Source organism: Aethalodelphis obliquidens, unplaced genomic scaffold, assembly GCF_003676395.1.
Source record: "Aethalodelphis obliquidens isolate GAN/ISIS:26980383/991018 unplaced genomic scaffold, ASM367639v1 scaffold45, whole genome shotgun sequence".
Lineage (NCBI taxonomy): Eukaryota > Metazoa > Chordata > Mammalia > Artiodactyla > Delphinidae > Aethalodelphis > Aethalodelphis obliquidens.
This window is the reverse complement of record NW_020837989.1, coordinates 9,414,425-9,426,800: the sequence shown is the minus strand read 5'-3', so window position 1 is coordinate 9,426,800 and position 12,376 is coordinate 9,414,425. Positions and strand designations below refer to the sequence as shown.

General features: G+C 43.1%; 1 protein-coding gene across 7 annotated transcripts in view; it reads right to left on the bottom strand.

The window, feature by feature from the left end:
* SH3TC2 (SH3 domain and tetratricopeptide repeats 2) overlaps positions 1-12,376 on the bottom strand; it is a 65,654-nt gene that overhangs the window by 31,164 nt on the left and 22,114 nt on the right. For 5 of the 7 annotated variants that reach the window (XR_003427749.1, XM_027081661.1, XM_027081662.1 and 2 more), the window contains exons 4-8: positions 10,167-10,272; positions 8,139-8,282; positions 6,883-7,105; positions 6,033-6,106; positions 3,657-3,852 (exon numbers count right to left, since the gene is read on the bottom strand). Coding sequence is in view for 6 of the 7 variants with exons in the window: in XM_027081661.1 (XP_026937462.1) it covers positions 3,657-3,852; positions 6,033-6,106; positions 6,883-7,105; positions 8,139-8,282; positions 10,167-10,272 (743 nt within the window). In the remaining variant the exon portion in view is untranslated. The remainder of the gene's footprint in view (positions 1-3,656; positions 3,853-6,032; positions 6,107-6,882; positions 7,106-8,138; positions 8,283-10,166; positions 10,273-12,376) is intronic. The other 2 variants (XM_027081659.1, XM_027081660.1) reach the window with 1 other exon arrangement.

Here is a 12,376-nt window from a genome sequence, read left to right as displayed (position 1 = left end):
TCCACACCCTGGCTGCTGCTGGCAGGTTGTTTGTGGGGTTTTCCTCCAATTGCTGTGTTTCGGGGGTATCTATAATCTAGAGAGTGATTTCTAGAGTGTGCAATGAGCCAGTTCTCCTCTTCTCTCCCTCTCCCACCCCTCCGTCTCCTGTCCACTTTCCCCTTCCCTACCGAATGTGCAATCTCTGGTGCATGGGGTCCCACGGGTGACCAGGTAGAGGCCAACAGGCAACTCTGTGCAAGTAAGGAGGTTTCCTGACCACTTGGATACAGGGGATGATATTCTGCAGGGTGAGTGTATCCTGTACAACTAAGCCAGCTAAAATGTGATGATCAGATTAATTTAGTAGTACTGGATTATTGTCATTTGAGGCATGATATGAGGTACAGAAGTTCAATATAATTGATTAAATCTGACACCGGCCCCCAGTATCCTGTTAAAACTGCCTCTCAGAGTCATGGGCATATACACACTAACAAACGCAGTAAGGTAGATAGCTAGTGTGAAGTAGCCGCATGGCACAGGGATATTGGCTCGGTGCTTTGTGACAGCCTGGAGGGGTGGGATGGGGAGGGTGGGAGGGAGGGAGACGCAACAGGGAAGACATATGGGAACATATGTTTATGTATGACTGATTCACTTTGTTATAAAGCAGAAACTAACACACCATTGTAAAGCAATTATACCCCAATAAAGATGTTAAAAAAAAAAAAAAAAAAATGGAGCTCCAGTCATCTGAAGGCTTGACTGGGGCTGAGGATCAGTGCTGTGGTCTAAGTGTTTTGTCCCCCCAGATTCATGTTGAAATCCTATCTCCCAGAAGTGATAGTGTTGAGTAGGTGGGGGCTTTGAAAGGTGATTAGGTTGTGAGGGGGCAGCCCTCAGGAGAGGGATTAATGCTCTTATAAAAGAGTTCCTACAGAGTTCCCTAGCTCCTTCCACCATGTAAGGATACAACAAGAAGTCTGTGACCTGGGAGAAGGCCCTAACTTGACCATGCTGGCACCCTGATCTTGGACTTCCAACCTCCAGAGCAATAAATTTCTGTTGTTTACAAGCTAAAAAAAAAAAAAAAAAAAAAAAACTGCCTCTCAGAGATTACCACCCACAACAGTAACAGCAATAAGAGTTAATGCATATTGATCATACACAAACACACGCACGCACACACACACACACACACACACACTGTGCCAGGCACCATTCTAAGTGTTTTACACGTATCAGCTCATTTCAACTCAAGACAATCTTATGGGCAAATACTAACACTGTATGCATTTTACAGATGAGAAAACTGAAGCTTAGAGAAACAAATTAACATATCCAAAGTCACCCAGCTGGTAAGCTAATGGAGACACACGATGTGCTCACATGGCCACAAATGCCTTCCAGGAAGTCTGGCTCTGGAATTCTTTATTACTGACCTATGCTGCCGCCCAATGACCAGTGACCTCCCCAGGGCCAGTGACTTCTCAATGGTCAATTTCAAAGGCCTTCCACAGTGTTAAGCATCCCCCACCTCCCACATGGCTGGTTCCTCCCCCTCAGCTGTCCTTCTTTCTTCCTCTGATACATTCTTCCTTCCTCTGCTCTATAAATGGTTCTTCCCCATGGAGTCTCTGTTCTTTTTATTTTTCCTCCCTTTCACTAGGACCTCAGCTGCAGGACTCTGTTTTTGAAAAAGAACCCTAGGGGCTTCCCTGGTGGCGCAGTGGTTGGGAGTCTGCCTGCTAATGCAGGGGACACGGGTTCGAGCCCTGGTCTGGGAAGATCCCGCGTGCCGCGGAGCGGCTGGGCCCGTGAGCCATGGCCGCTGAGCCTGCGTGTCCAGAGCCTGTGCTCCGCAACAAGAGAGGCTGCGATGGTGAGAGGCCCACGCACCACGATGAAGACTGGCCCCCGCTTGCCGCAACTAGAGAAAGCCCTCGCACAGAAATGAAGACCCAACACAGCCCAAAGTAAATAAATAAATAAATAAATTTAAAAGAGAAGAAAAAGAAAAAAAAAGAAAAAGAACCCTAGATTTAACATCAGCAATCTGCAATCCCAGACCCAAGCCATGGTTCAGCTGTTTCACTCCGGGGGTCCTCAACTACTCCTGCAGTAAATTAAGGGGGTAGTTTTAGCAGCAGGTCTCACTTGGGCTGCACACCAGCCCCACCTGGGGAGCTTTTACAACCATGGCTGCCCAGGCCCCACGCAGACCAATGAGAATGAACTGCTGAGGGCAGAACACAGGTATCCGTATTTGTAAGCTCCCAGAATCTCTAAAGTCTGTTGACTGGTCCTAGCAGTGCCCTCTCCTCTCCATTCCCCTTGCCCCTTCCCAAATGCCCCTAACCTCAGCTTTCTCATTGGTCTTCTGCCTCCAGGCTCTCCCCTGACCATGCACACCTCAGCCAAAGCCAGGGCTGGCTTCCTAGACAGAAATCCCAGTCACATCATGTCACCCTTGCTCAGATACATTCAGTGGCTCCTCATGCCCTGACAGGCCCATGGCATAGGCGTTTCCCGTCTTTATCATGGCCCCGCTGAGCCTTTGCCACACTAGCACCCTCCTGGTGACCGGCCCCCAACAACATGAATCGTTCCTCAACATCCCCCTTACTTTCCTACCTGTGACCTCCTCTCCCTATTGACGTCTGTTGAAATGTCTTACACCGCGCAAAGCTGAACTCACAGATTACCTTTTTGAGGAAAGTTCTCTTGACACCCTTTACCTCCTTCTAAACTCTCATTGCTCTCCACACCTCTCCAGGAGCATAGTGAGTGATGTTCCTCTTATAGAGGTACCTGGGTTCCCACATTTCTGTGTAGGGAAAACGACTTTCTCTCCCCTCTCCCTAAAAGGGCAGGGCTTAGAGGAAGCTTCTGCCCTTGGTCCACTCTCCTTAGTGGCTCTTTCCATAAGGGAAGGAGTTCCAGTTGGAGCGTTCAGAGCCTTAGGCATTGCTTGGGCTGTGTTTTCCCCATGTGGAGGGCTACAGTGTCTCAAGGTTAGCCACCAACTCTGCGTTCCCTCTTGTACTTCCTGGGCCCAGGCTTTCTACTGTTGCTATCCCCATGCAGGATGCCCAACCAGAGAGACTGGGCAGTACTCCAGCACTCCATGACAGGGTGGATAGAGCAGGCTGGCCACCTGCTGCTGACTGGTCATGTGGTGGCTCTGCTCCTCAGAACCAGCCCTTCTATACTTAAGGCAGGAAAGAGTAAAAGAGGCACTCTGCCATCCTGGCTAACACTGACTTCCCATACATTAAGCTTTCAGCAGACAGACCTATGTGGGAGGGACTCTCCATTCACTAAGCTGCAGTCTATAGGTCCCTGTGTGTGTACTCCCCTGATGGGGCCCCTTGTTTGGGTGGGAAAGGCTAAGAGCAGGCCCTGGGTTTGGGGGGTTGTGCTTCTCTCCTTGCACAGAGGAAGGCCTCAATGACCATCTGCTGAAATGAACTGAACTGACTCCTTCCCTGATCGCTCATATTTTCTTTCCTATCACTCCTCATGTTGCCTTGATTGTCAGAATGTGCTCCTCTGGGTTCATATTACCAGGAAACCCTGAAGCTCATCTTCAAACCTGCTCAGAATGGGACAGGACCAAAGGGTAAGGTGGCCCTGCTCCAGCACATCCCAGAGGGTCTGTGTGTCATACTCACATTGGGGAATAAGAATCAGGATCTATGTTCCTGGTGGGGACAAAGCCCACTTCTCCTGAGAGCGCTGACTTCCCAATGAACCACTGAAGCCCAGGAATGACAAAGCCGATGATCTCAATGCTTTCTCCCTGGTGGAAATTCAGTTCATCCTTTTCTTCCCTCTCATATTCTTTCCAGGCCTTACATTTTCCTCTACCTGAGGGAAAACAGCACACAGGTCAACCAAATAAGGCAGAACAGTGGAGCCTTCCACTAGCTTCCAATGTAATAATGAAATGAAGAGTTCCCAGACTTTAGAACTTTAAGGACCAGTAAAATTTCTCTGCCCCCCTCAAAAAAATAAATTGGCAGGAATGATATAGGGTAACTGGCTTTTCATTTGGCCAAGCTAGGAAATTCAAAAAAGGAACTCCCATCCACTTTTACCACCGTTTTATAAAAGAAATTTTAACAAACGTAGTAAATATAATCTCAGAATACTAGGTATACCTTAAAACAGAAAAAAGGTAGCTTATGTCAAACTGGAAAGCTCACTATATTGTCCTACTTTGTCTGATTTGCCATTATGTAAACACTTTGCCATGATTGGCACAGATCCACAGACCAGGGTGAGGACTACTGTAGGATCTCTCCATTTCCTTCCGGCTCCTTTGGCCACTATGACCTTCAGTTTCCCCAACTGTAAAATGGGGATAATGAGAATACCTGTCTCTTACAAATATCAGGAAGAGTTAAAGAGATAAATTGCACAATGCCTGGTACCTAGGCAACCCTCAATACATGTTAGCCTCATATGACTGGCGAATAGAAAACAGCTGGTTACCCAGAGGGTTCTGGAAGACTCCTCTTCTGACTATGGTCACTACCTAGCTTGATCAGCTGCCACGCTAGGATCTAGTAATGATATATTTATGAGAATTGTACTCTCCAGTTTACAAAGTACACTTATGTCCCTTTTCTCAGATCTTTCTAGGAGCCCCAAAGGGTAAGCAGAGCAACTCTCAGAATCTCCTTTTTATAGATTAGAAGGTGGAAGCACTGAGAGGGTACGTGATTTGTCCAAGGAGTTTGTGTGTGAACTAGAACTTAAGTCTCTCCACTGCTGTTAACCCTTCTTTCCACTAATCCAGCCCTAGTTGAGGTAGCAGTTTTTATATGCCCCAGTTTCCGTATTTGCTTTAGCTCCGCTGCTAAAGCTACTGGATTTTTTTTTCCTGACATTTTTGGTCAAGTTTCTGTTGACTCTGTCTTCAGAATCAGCAGTTCCCACTGCTTTGGTAGTATCTACCATGTGTTAAACACTTAGAATGTGAGAAAACTGTACTAAGTGATTTACAGCTGTCATTTAGTTTAGTTTCTCATGACAACATTTAAAGTTGGTTTTACAGTAACATTTTACTAATGAGGAAGTTGTGACATTGTGAGAGCACGTCATGAACTGGCCGAGGTCACACTGGTTTTAAGTTGTGGGGCTAGAATTGGAACCCAGAACAGGACTTCACAGCCCCATGTTCCTAACGATAAGGCCATACTGCCTCAGATAGCTAAAAGTCTTGTTTGTGGTTGATTATTAATTCGATCTAATGTCTGGGTCTCATAATTCCCTCTGTTTCTTTTTTTTTAAAGTGGTACTTGGGCTTAGAACTTTAAAACTTGCACTTTGTGCTAGGTGTGAGAAGGCAGCTCCAAGGATGAAGATGAAAGGAATGTATATTCTAGACACATAGAAAACATTAAATTTCCTTATCCAGTAGATACAAATATACTTATAGATATATGGGTATATATTTATGTGTGTATGTGTATATATATACATACATACATACACATGTGTATAGAGATTACATAAAATGTACGCATGTATTTATACATATATATATACGTGTATGTATTTCATCTATTCAACAAATATTTACTGAGCACCCGCTATGTGCCAAGCATTCTTAATCTTCCTTAATTCAAGATTAACTTCACAAAACTCTGAAGGAAATTAGAAAATGCTTTGACTAGAGATTGAAAGCAGGCAGCCTGCACGCCACATCTGGCCCACACAGGGCTTTTTCTTTTTTCCCACATATCTTTAAATCCCTATGGTCCCTACCATTCCCTAACATCTTCCCTCCAGGCCCTCCACGCATTTGTATGTTCTGCCTGTCCCTGGAGGTATTTATATCTACAGTACAGCCCTCATCTGAGACCTCTCATTTCACAGGCAAGGAAACCCATGGGAACAGATGGTATAATTGGGTTCCCCAAATTCAGTCAGCAGCAGAGGTGAGACAGGAATTCACATCCACTGACTCCAAATCTGCTGATAAAAGGAGGAGGCAGAGCAATATTATCTCCCTAATAATACTGCCTTCAACTCAGCCGTACCGATCTGATAGGAGCCTGTCCAATCCCTCTTCCTGGAAAGGCCACAGCTTCCTGGATAATTCTTTAGGAACCATCTGCCAATGGAAACATGGGGTTTGCAAACATGGATTTCAAAAAATTTGAACAGTGAGCAGAATAATCCATTAAAATGATGCTGATGATGATAAGTATTCTTGTAATTTTGGTTACTTTTATTATAATAGTGGCAAACATTTAATGAGAACTTACTTTTTATCAAGCACTGTGAAAAATAAAGAAGCTCAGCAGGCCTGGGATGTTTTCTGGCTCAGCAATTAGCTTGTCAGTTAAATATCTAACAAAGGATCCCATTCCATTCTCACTGCCAGATTCTCTGCCACACACAGAACCCACGGCCTGGAATCATGCTTACTGTCACTCTCTCTGTTTGAGTTTACAACATCTTCCAGCAAGGATTCTGGAACTTTAGTGTGAAAAACATCCCCTGATGTTTAAGGGGAGCTTACATAAAATGCAGATTTTTGGATCCAACCTCAAGAGAGTCTGAGGAGGGCCAGAGGGTATAAACTTGCAGTAGAATCCCCAGGCAACTCTGGTACAAATGGTCCCCAGTCCCCACAGTGAGAAACACTGCATTGGAGACCAGGCAGTGTATTTCTTCTTTGGTACATGTCCATCTGAAACTTTGAGTTGTCTCCATTTCATCTAATTGTGCAAATCTTGACTTAAAAAAATAACAAAAGATAAAAAGCCCCCCAGGTTTGTTCCCTCCCTGGCACCATGGATGTCCACATCTGCAAACGTGCCTACTCTGTTCTGCAGACCTCAGTGCGCTCTGAGACCCTCTCCCAGGAGGTGAGTGGCTACTCACTGGTGGAAAGGGAGAGGCAGGGGTTCCAAGGCTGACACTGGCACCAAGCCCCGCTGACCCGTCACCAAGGACACGCCTTCCCACTCGAACTCGCCTTCAGCTGTCTTCACCGAGATTAACTCATTCTTGCAAAGTGTCAAATACTCCCCTTCCTTCTCAGCTGGCTGAGCCATGGAGCACGTGGCTCTGCAGAAGAAGTGACCTGCAGAGAATGAGAAAAGCTCTTTCCAAGGAGTAGCAGGAAGTGAAAATGGAGTATCCCACTATGTATATTTCCATCAGAGCCCAGATACTTTTCTTTCTGAAAGTAAAGTACACAGTCCAGGGGGAGGTACTACAAGAGGCCTTTGTGACCCCAGGAAAACTGGTACCAGGGAAAAAAGCCACTGAGAGGGAATTCACTTAAAATAGACACCAAAAACTCCAAATAATTCTCAAGAATGAGGTTTAATTGGGACTTCACCTTGAGAAAAAAATGAAACAAGAGTTCATGAAAATATATTTAACAGAACTTCAGTTATAATTGCAACCTCATGTTAATCTTAGGACCAAAAAAGAATAAATTAAGTTGATTTGGGTGAATATAATTTCTCCAACTAAATTTCACAGTCATACAGTATAAAAGTTTTTCCTTCATATGTGATTCATGCAAAACAATCAGAAAGGGAATCATTATGCAAAATATTCTATGCAAATATGGCTCTTTCACTGTGTCTATGATGTCATCAGTCATTAACCGGTTGGCTGCAGCCTTGATTGGATCCTTCCTTGTAAACAGACTGGTGGGTGCTCCAAACAGTTTCCCAATATCACTTTCCTCGATTTCATGAAATCATGAAGGTTTTGCAAGATCTGCAATTTTATTTTACAATCAAATTATATCACGTTTGGAATAGTGGTTCTCAATCTTGGATGCATATTAGAATAACCTGGGCAACTTTCAAAAAATACCAAAGCCTGATCCCCATCACTAGAGATTAATTGGCCCCAGCTGAGCCCTGATAGGGGCATCTTCTTAAAATTCCCGGGTGGTTCTAACATCAGACAATCAGTGAGACTGGCCTACACAGCTGTTCATGTGATATTGATGTTAAACTGAGAGAGATGGTTGAAGTAATATCGTAACAGGTGGGTTCATTTGTGAATATTTTCATGTTTGAATGGTTTTTGCCTCCCTTTGTATCCTAATTATTTCAAGGACTCTGATAACATATATCCAGATAAGACCCCCATCCCCACCCCTACACCATGCTCACCTTCCTGGATCAGAAGTCCCAGGTATATTGTTTCCAGGTGTTTATCATCTACTGACACGTGGATCTCTGTATCCTCCACCAGTCGGCAGTTAAGCCAGTACTTGTGATCAAAGAGGAGATGCTCCAGACACATGGATACGTAGCCTAAGAAGTCAAACCAACAAGATTCCTCAAGGGCATGATTTCTGCCATTAGCTGATCATTAGGGTGAGCAATTTCCCTCCTGAATTTCTCCCCCAGACCTCCATCCCTAATCTGACTCCACTTAACTGGAATTAGAAGAGCATAAGAGGGGTAGCTAGAAAATTTCTAAAATGAATTGATTCTTCTCAGCATCTGTTGGGAAGTACAAATCATTTTTAAATGATAATTTATTTTCAACATATTATGGGTTTCCATAAATGCATAATAAGATTATCAGACAGAGTTACTTTTTTATAATACATCCAGGGAGGAATCTCCAAGATTACAATGTTGACACTGGGAGTTCCTGGTTCCCCCTTAAAGTTCTCCCAACCAAATTCGAATTCTTGTACCCCTGATGATGCAGTGGCTGGGGAGGTTCTCCACGGCCCACAAATGAGTCAGGATTTACTTCAGCATCCCTCTGACCCTGCCCCTCACCCCATGCCCAGTAAGATCTCACTTGTTAAAACCAGACTAAAAACTGTGCAAACTGTAAAACTGTAACAATTATGGATAGTATTTTACACATTTCTATAAATTTAAATTATTTTTATGAAAATTTTGCTTCTTTCTAGACATCCTCACTTTCTTAAGATGCAGAACCTGTCTCTTTCCACTCTCTGTTGTGCTGATTTAGGCCCTGTGTATCTTCTATAATGGTGCTTCACATACTTTCATGTGCACACAAATCACCTAGGGACCTTATTAAAATACAAATGCTGGTTCAGTAGGTCTGGGTTGCGGCCTAGGATTCCATGTGTCTAACAAGTCCCAAGTGATGCTGCTGCTGCTGGTCCATGGAGCACACTTTGAATAACAAGGATCTCTGATGGTCACAGAAGGAGATGTGTTGAATGGAGAGCAGAAAAATCACCATGACTACAAGAGGAGAACTTATACGTTCTAGCCAAGAGCCATCTTGACCCTCCACCCCTACACAAAATCGCTTCCTGTGTAAGTCTGCATGGAGCCCAGCATTTTGTAAGAGAAGTAAAACACGCATCAATTCAAATGGCTTCCTCTTGCCTTGCTTGGTTTTGCTTTGCAATTGTAACTTTCCTATCATGAGTTATTCTCCATGGAGAGGGCAGGTAAACTATTTCCCACCACATCGGTACTGGTGCTGTGCCCCAGTATCCTTCTTTACCTTCTAGAAAACCCTGCAACCTGAGGCCCCTTTAGCAGATAAGTCCCCCATATCTTTCTTTGACTTTTCCAAAAACATGGAACATGGATCTGGAACTTTTTTTTTTTTTTTTTTTTTTTTTTTTTTTTTTTGCGGTACGCAGGCCTCTCACTGCTGTGGCCTCTCCCGTTGCGGAGCACAGGCTCTGGACGCGCAGGCTCAGCGGCCATGGCTCACGGGCCTAGCCGCTCCACGGCATGTGGGATCTTCCCAGACCGGGGCACGAACCCGTGTCCCCTGCATCGGCAGGCGGACTCTCAACCACTGCGCCACCAGGGAAGCCCGGATCTGGAACTTTTGAACAGCTACTTAGATCCTACTAGAGACTGTTTTCTCTTTTTTTTTTCTTTTTTAACCATTAATTTCTAATCTAGCTCTACTTTGAATCTAGTAGATGATCAAAAACTGTTTGCCAGTTTTAAGTGATTATCTAATACTCTCTTCCTGAAACAAAGAAGGGCTGCATGTGACATTTTAGAGCAATATTTGCTTTAGATTTAGTTCCAGGCAGTTTGTGATATTTCAACGGTTAACCATCCATGTTAGACTCTACCGCTTTAAATTATCAGAGCCAGACCAATTCCTTAATGTCAAGTTCTGCAAATTGGCTAAACTGAGAAGCAGGTGCTCCTTTACCTGCCTGCTCCATGTCATACCTAAGTTCAGGTAGGTGGAGAACTTCCAGATTTCCTCCATGGTCTTGAAGGTAATGAGGAACTGGGCCTTCTGGGACTGTATACACACCAACCTAGCTGAGAGGTCCTGAGTAAAAAAGAACAGTGAGTCAGCCCGGGATGACAAAAGCGTCCTGTGAACAAGCTCACGTATATACAACATGCTGTGTATGAACTTCTGTTTTTGAGATATAATTGACATATAACATCATATTAATTTTTAGTGTGTAACATAATGATTTAACATATGTATATATTTTGACATGATGGCCACAATAAGTTTAGTTAACATCCACCACATCACATAATTACAGATTCTTTTTTTCTTGTGATGAGAACTTTTAAGATCTATTCTCTTAGCAACTTTCAAATATACAACATAGTATTGTTAACTACAGTCACCATGCTGTATGTTACATCCCCAGGACTTTTTTACCTTATAACCAGAAGTTTGTACCTTTTGACCACTTTCACCAATTTTGGCATAGATTTTTTACACCACCAAAAAAAAAAAAAGGAAATAACCTAAATGTTCATCAATAGGAGACTGGTTAAAATGAATCATGGTTCATCCATACAGTGGAATATTATGATATTATGCATCCATAAAAAAGAATAAAGAAGCTCTTTGTGTATTGATACAGGCTCCAAATATTCACTGCTGAATGAAACAACAGCAGAAACAAAAAGGAACCAGAGTATAGAACTGTGTGCAGAGAATGTTATCTTTTGTGTTAAAAAAAAAAAAAGTATGTGTGAGAGGGTGGAGAATGAATCACAGAAGGCACCTTGGAAGCAAATTTGATTGTGAATCTATGTTTAATAATTATTTTTACGAAGCTAGCAAACAGAAAAACCAAACCACACAAAAATAAAAAGTATCCATAATCCCTCCTCCTAGAGATCATCAATGTTAACAACTTTGTGTATTCTTTGAATCTTTTTTCTGTACATGAGTTTCTACATAACTATTTTTATATAAATAGAATCACATTAGTAAGCTGTTTTGTAATCGTTCATCCCTAAACAATGTTTTGTGAACCATCTCCCATGTCATTAAATAATCTACATTATTTTTAATGGTTACATATGCTGTTGTCACATTAACATAATTAATTCTTAATGTTTTCTTATGGCTAGACATTTGAGTTGTTTTAATTTTTTAACATCCTAAACAGTACTGTGATAAACATCTCATATCTAAATCTTTGTATGCACCCTTGATTTTTTTGACACAAGTGATTCCAAGAAGTGTTAATTGGGAATGCACATTTTCAATCCTAAAATGCAGGAGCCAAACTACCCTCCAGAAAGGTTGTGCCAGTTTACACACTCACAAGCAGAGAAAGAAGAGACCTGTAACATCCCCCCACCCCCTTTTTAAATACCTGAATGAAAAGGTCTGAATCACTGCCTAGACTTGATTTTCCCCTAAAATCTTTTTTGCTTGTCCAAGCATCTGGACTTGACTATAACAAGTGATGATCAGAATGTCCCTCTCCCTCCAGGCCAGTCCTACCACCAGTGATCAACCCCTGGATCCCTGTCGTGAGGGAACCCTGGAGAAAGAAGAAGAGGATAGAAGGATCCAAGGAAAAGCCCCTACTTCAGCAAGTAGTTCTTGCTGGGGTTCTCCCATACCAGGCCCCAGGAGGCCCCGGATCCTTGGAGGATATAGATCCTGGTAGTCAGGGAAGAGGGTCCTAAGTAAAAACTGATTTACAAGGAATTTACTATATGCCAGGCTCTTCAGCAAGAGTTTGATGAGCAAAGCCTCATTTAACTTTTACAATAACCCTATGAAAGAGTGTAATTATAGGAGTTAACCCATTCTAAGATGCACTTTTATCACATTTCACCATTCCTGAAATAAAAGAAAAGGAAGTGTGGCATCATAAATAATGGGCAGCATTTATTTTCTTTCTTAAAATAGTGTGTTTATAATCAAATGGCACCTCACATTTAATAGAAAATGGCATTGTCCCTGTTTTATACTCAAGGATGCCAGGGTGCAGACAGGGTAAGTCAAGGGAGCTGTGACACCCAAACTGGATCTCAGCTCCAACTGACTCCAGGCCTCAGCTTTGGCCCACAAGTCTGCCCACTCAAGACTCAGCCCAGCAGGCCAGTTTGCACAACCAAACCCAGCTCTTGCCTGTGTCAAAAGCAACTCAAATTAAAAGAAACCCTAT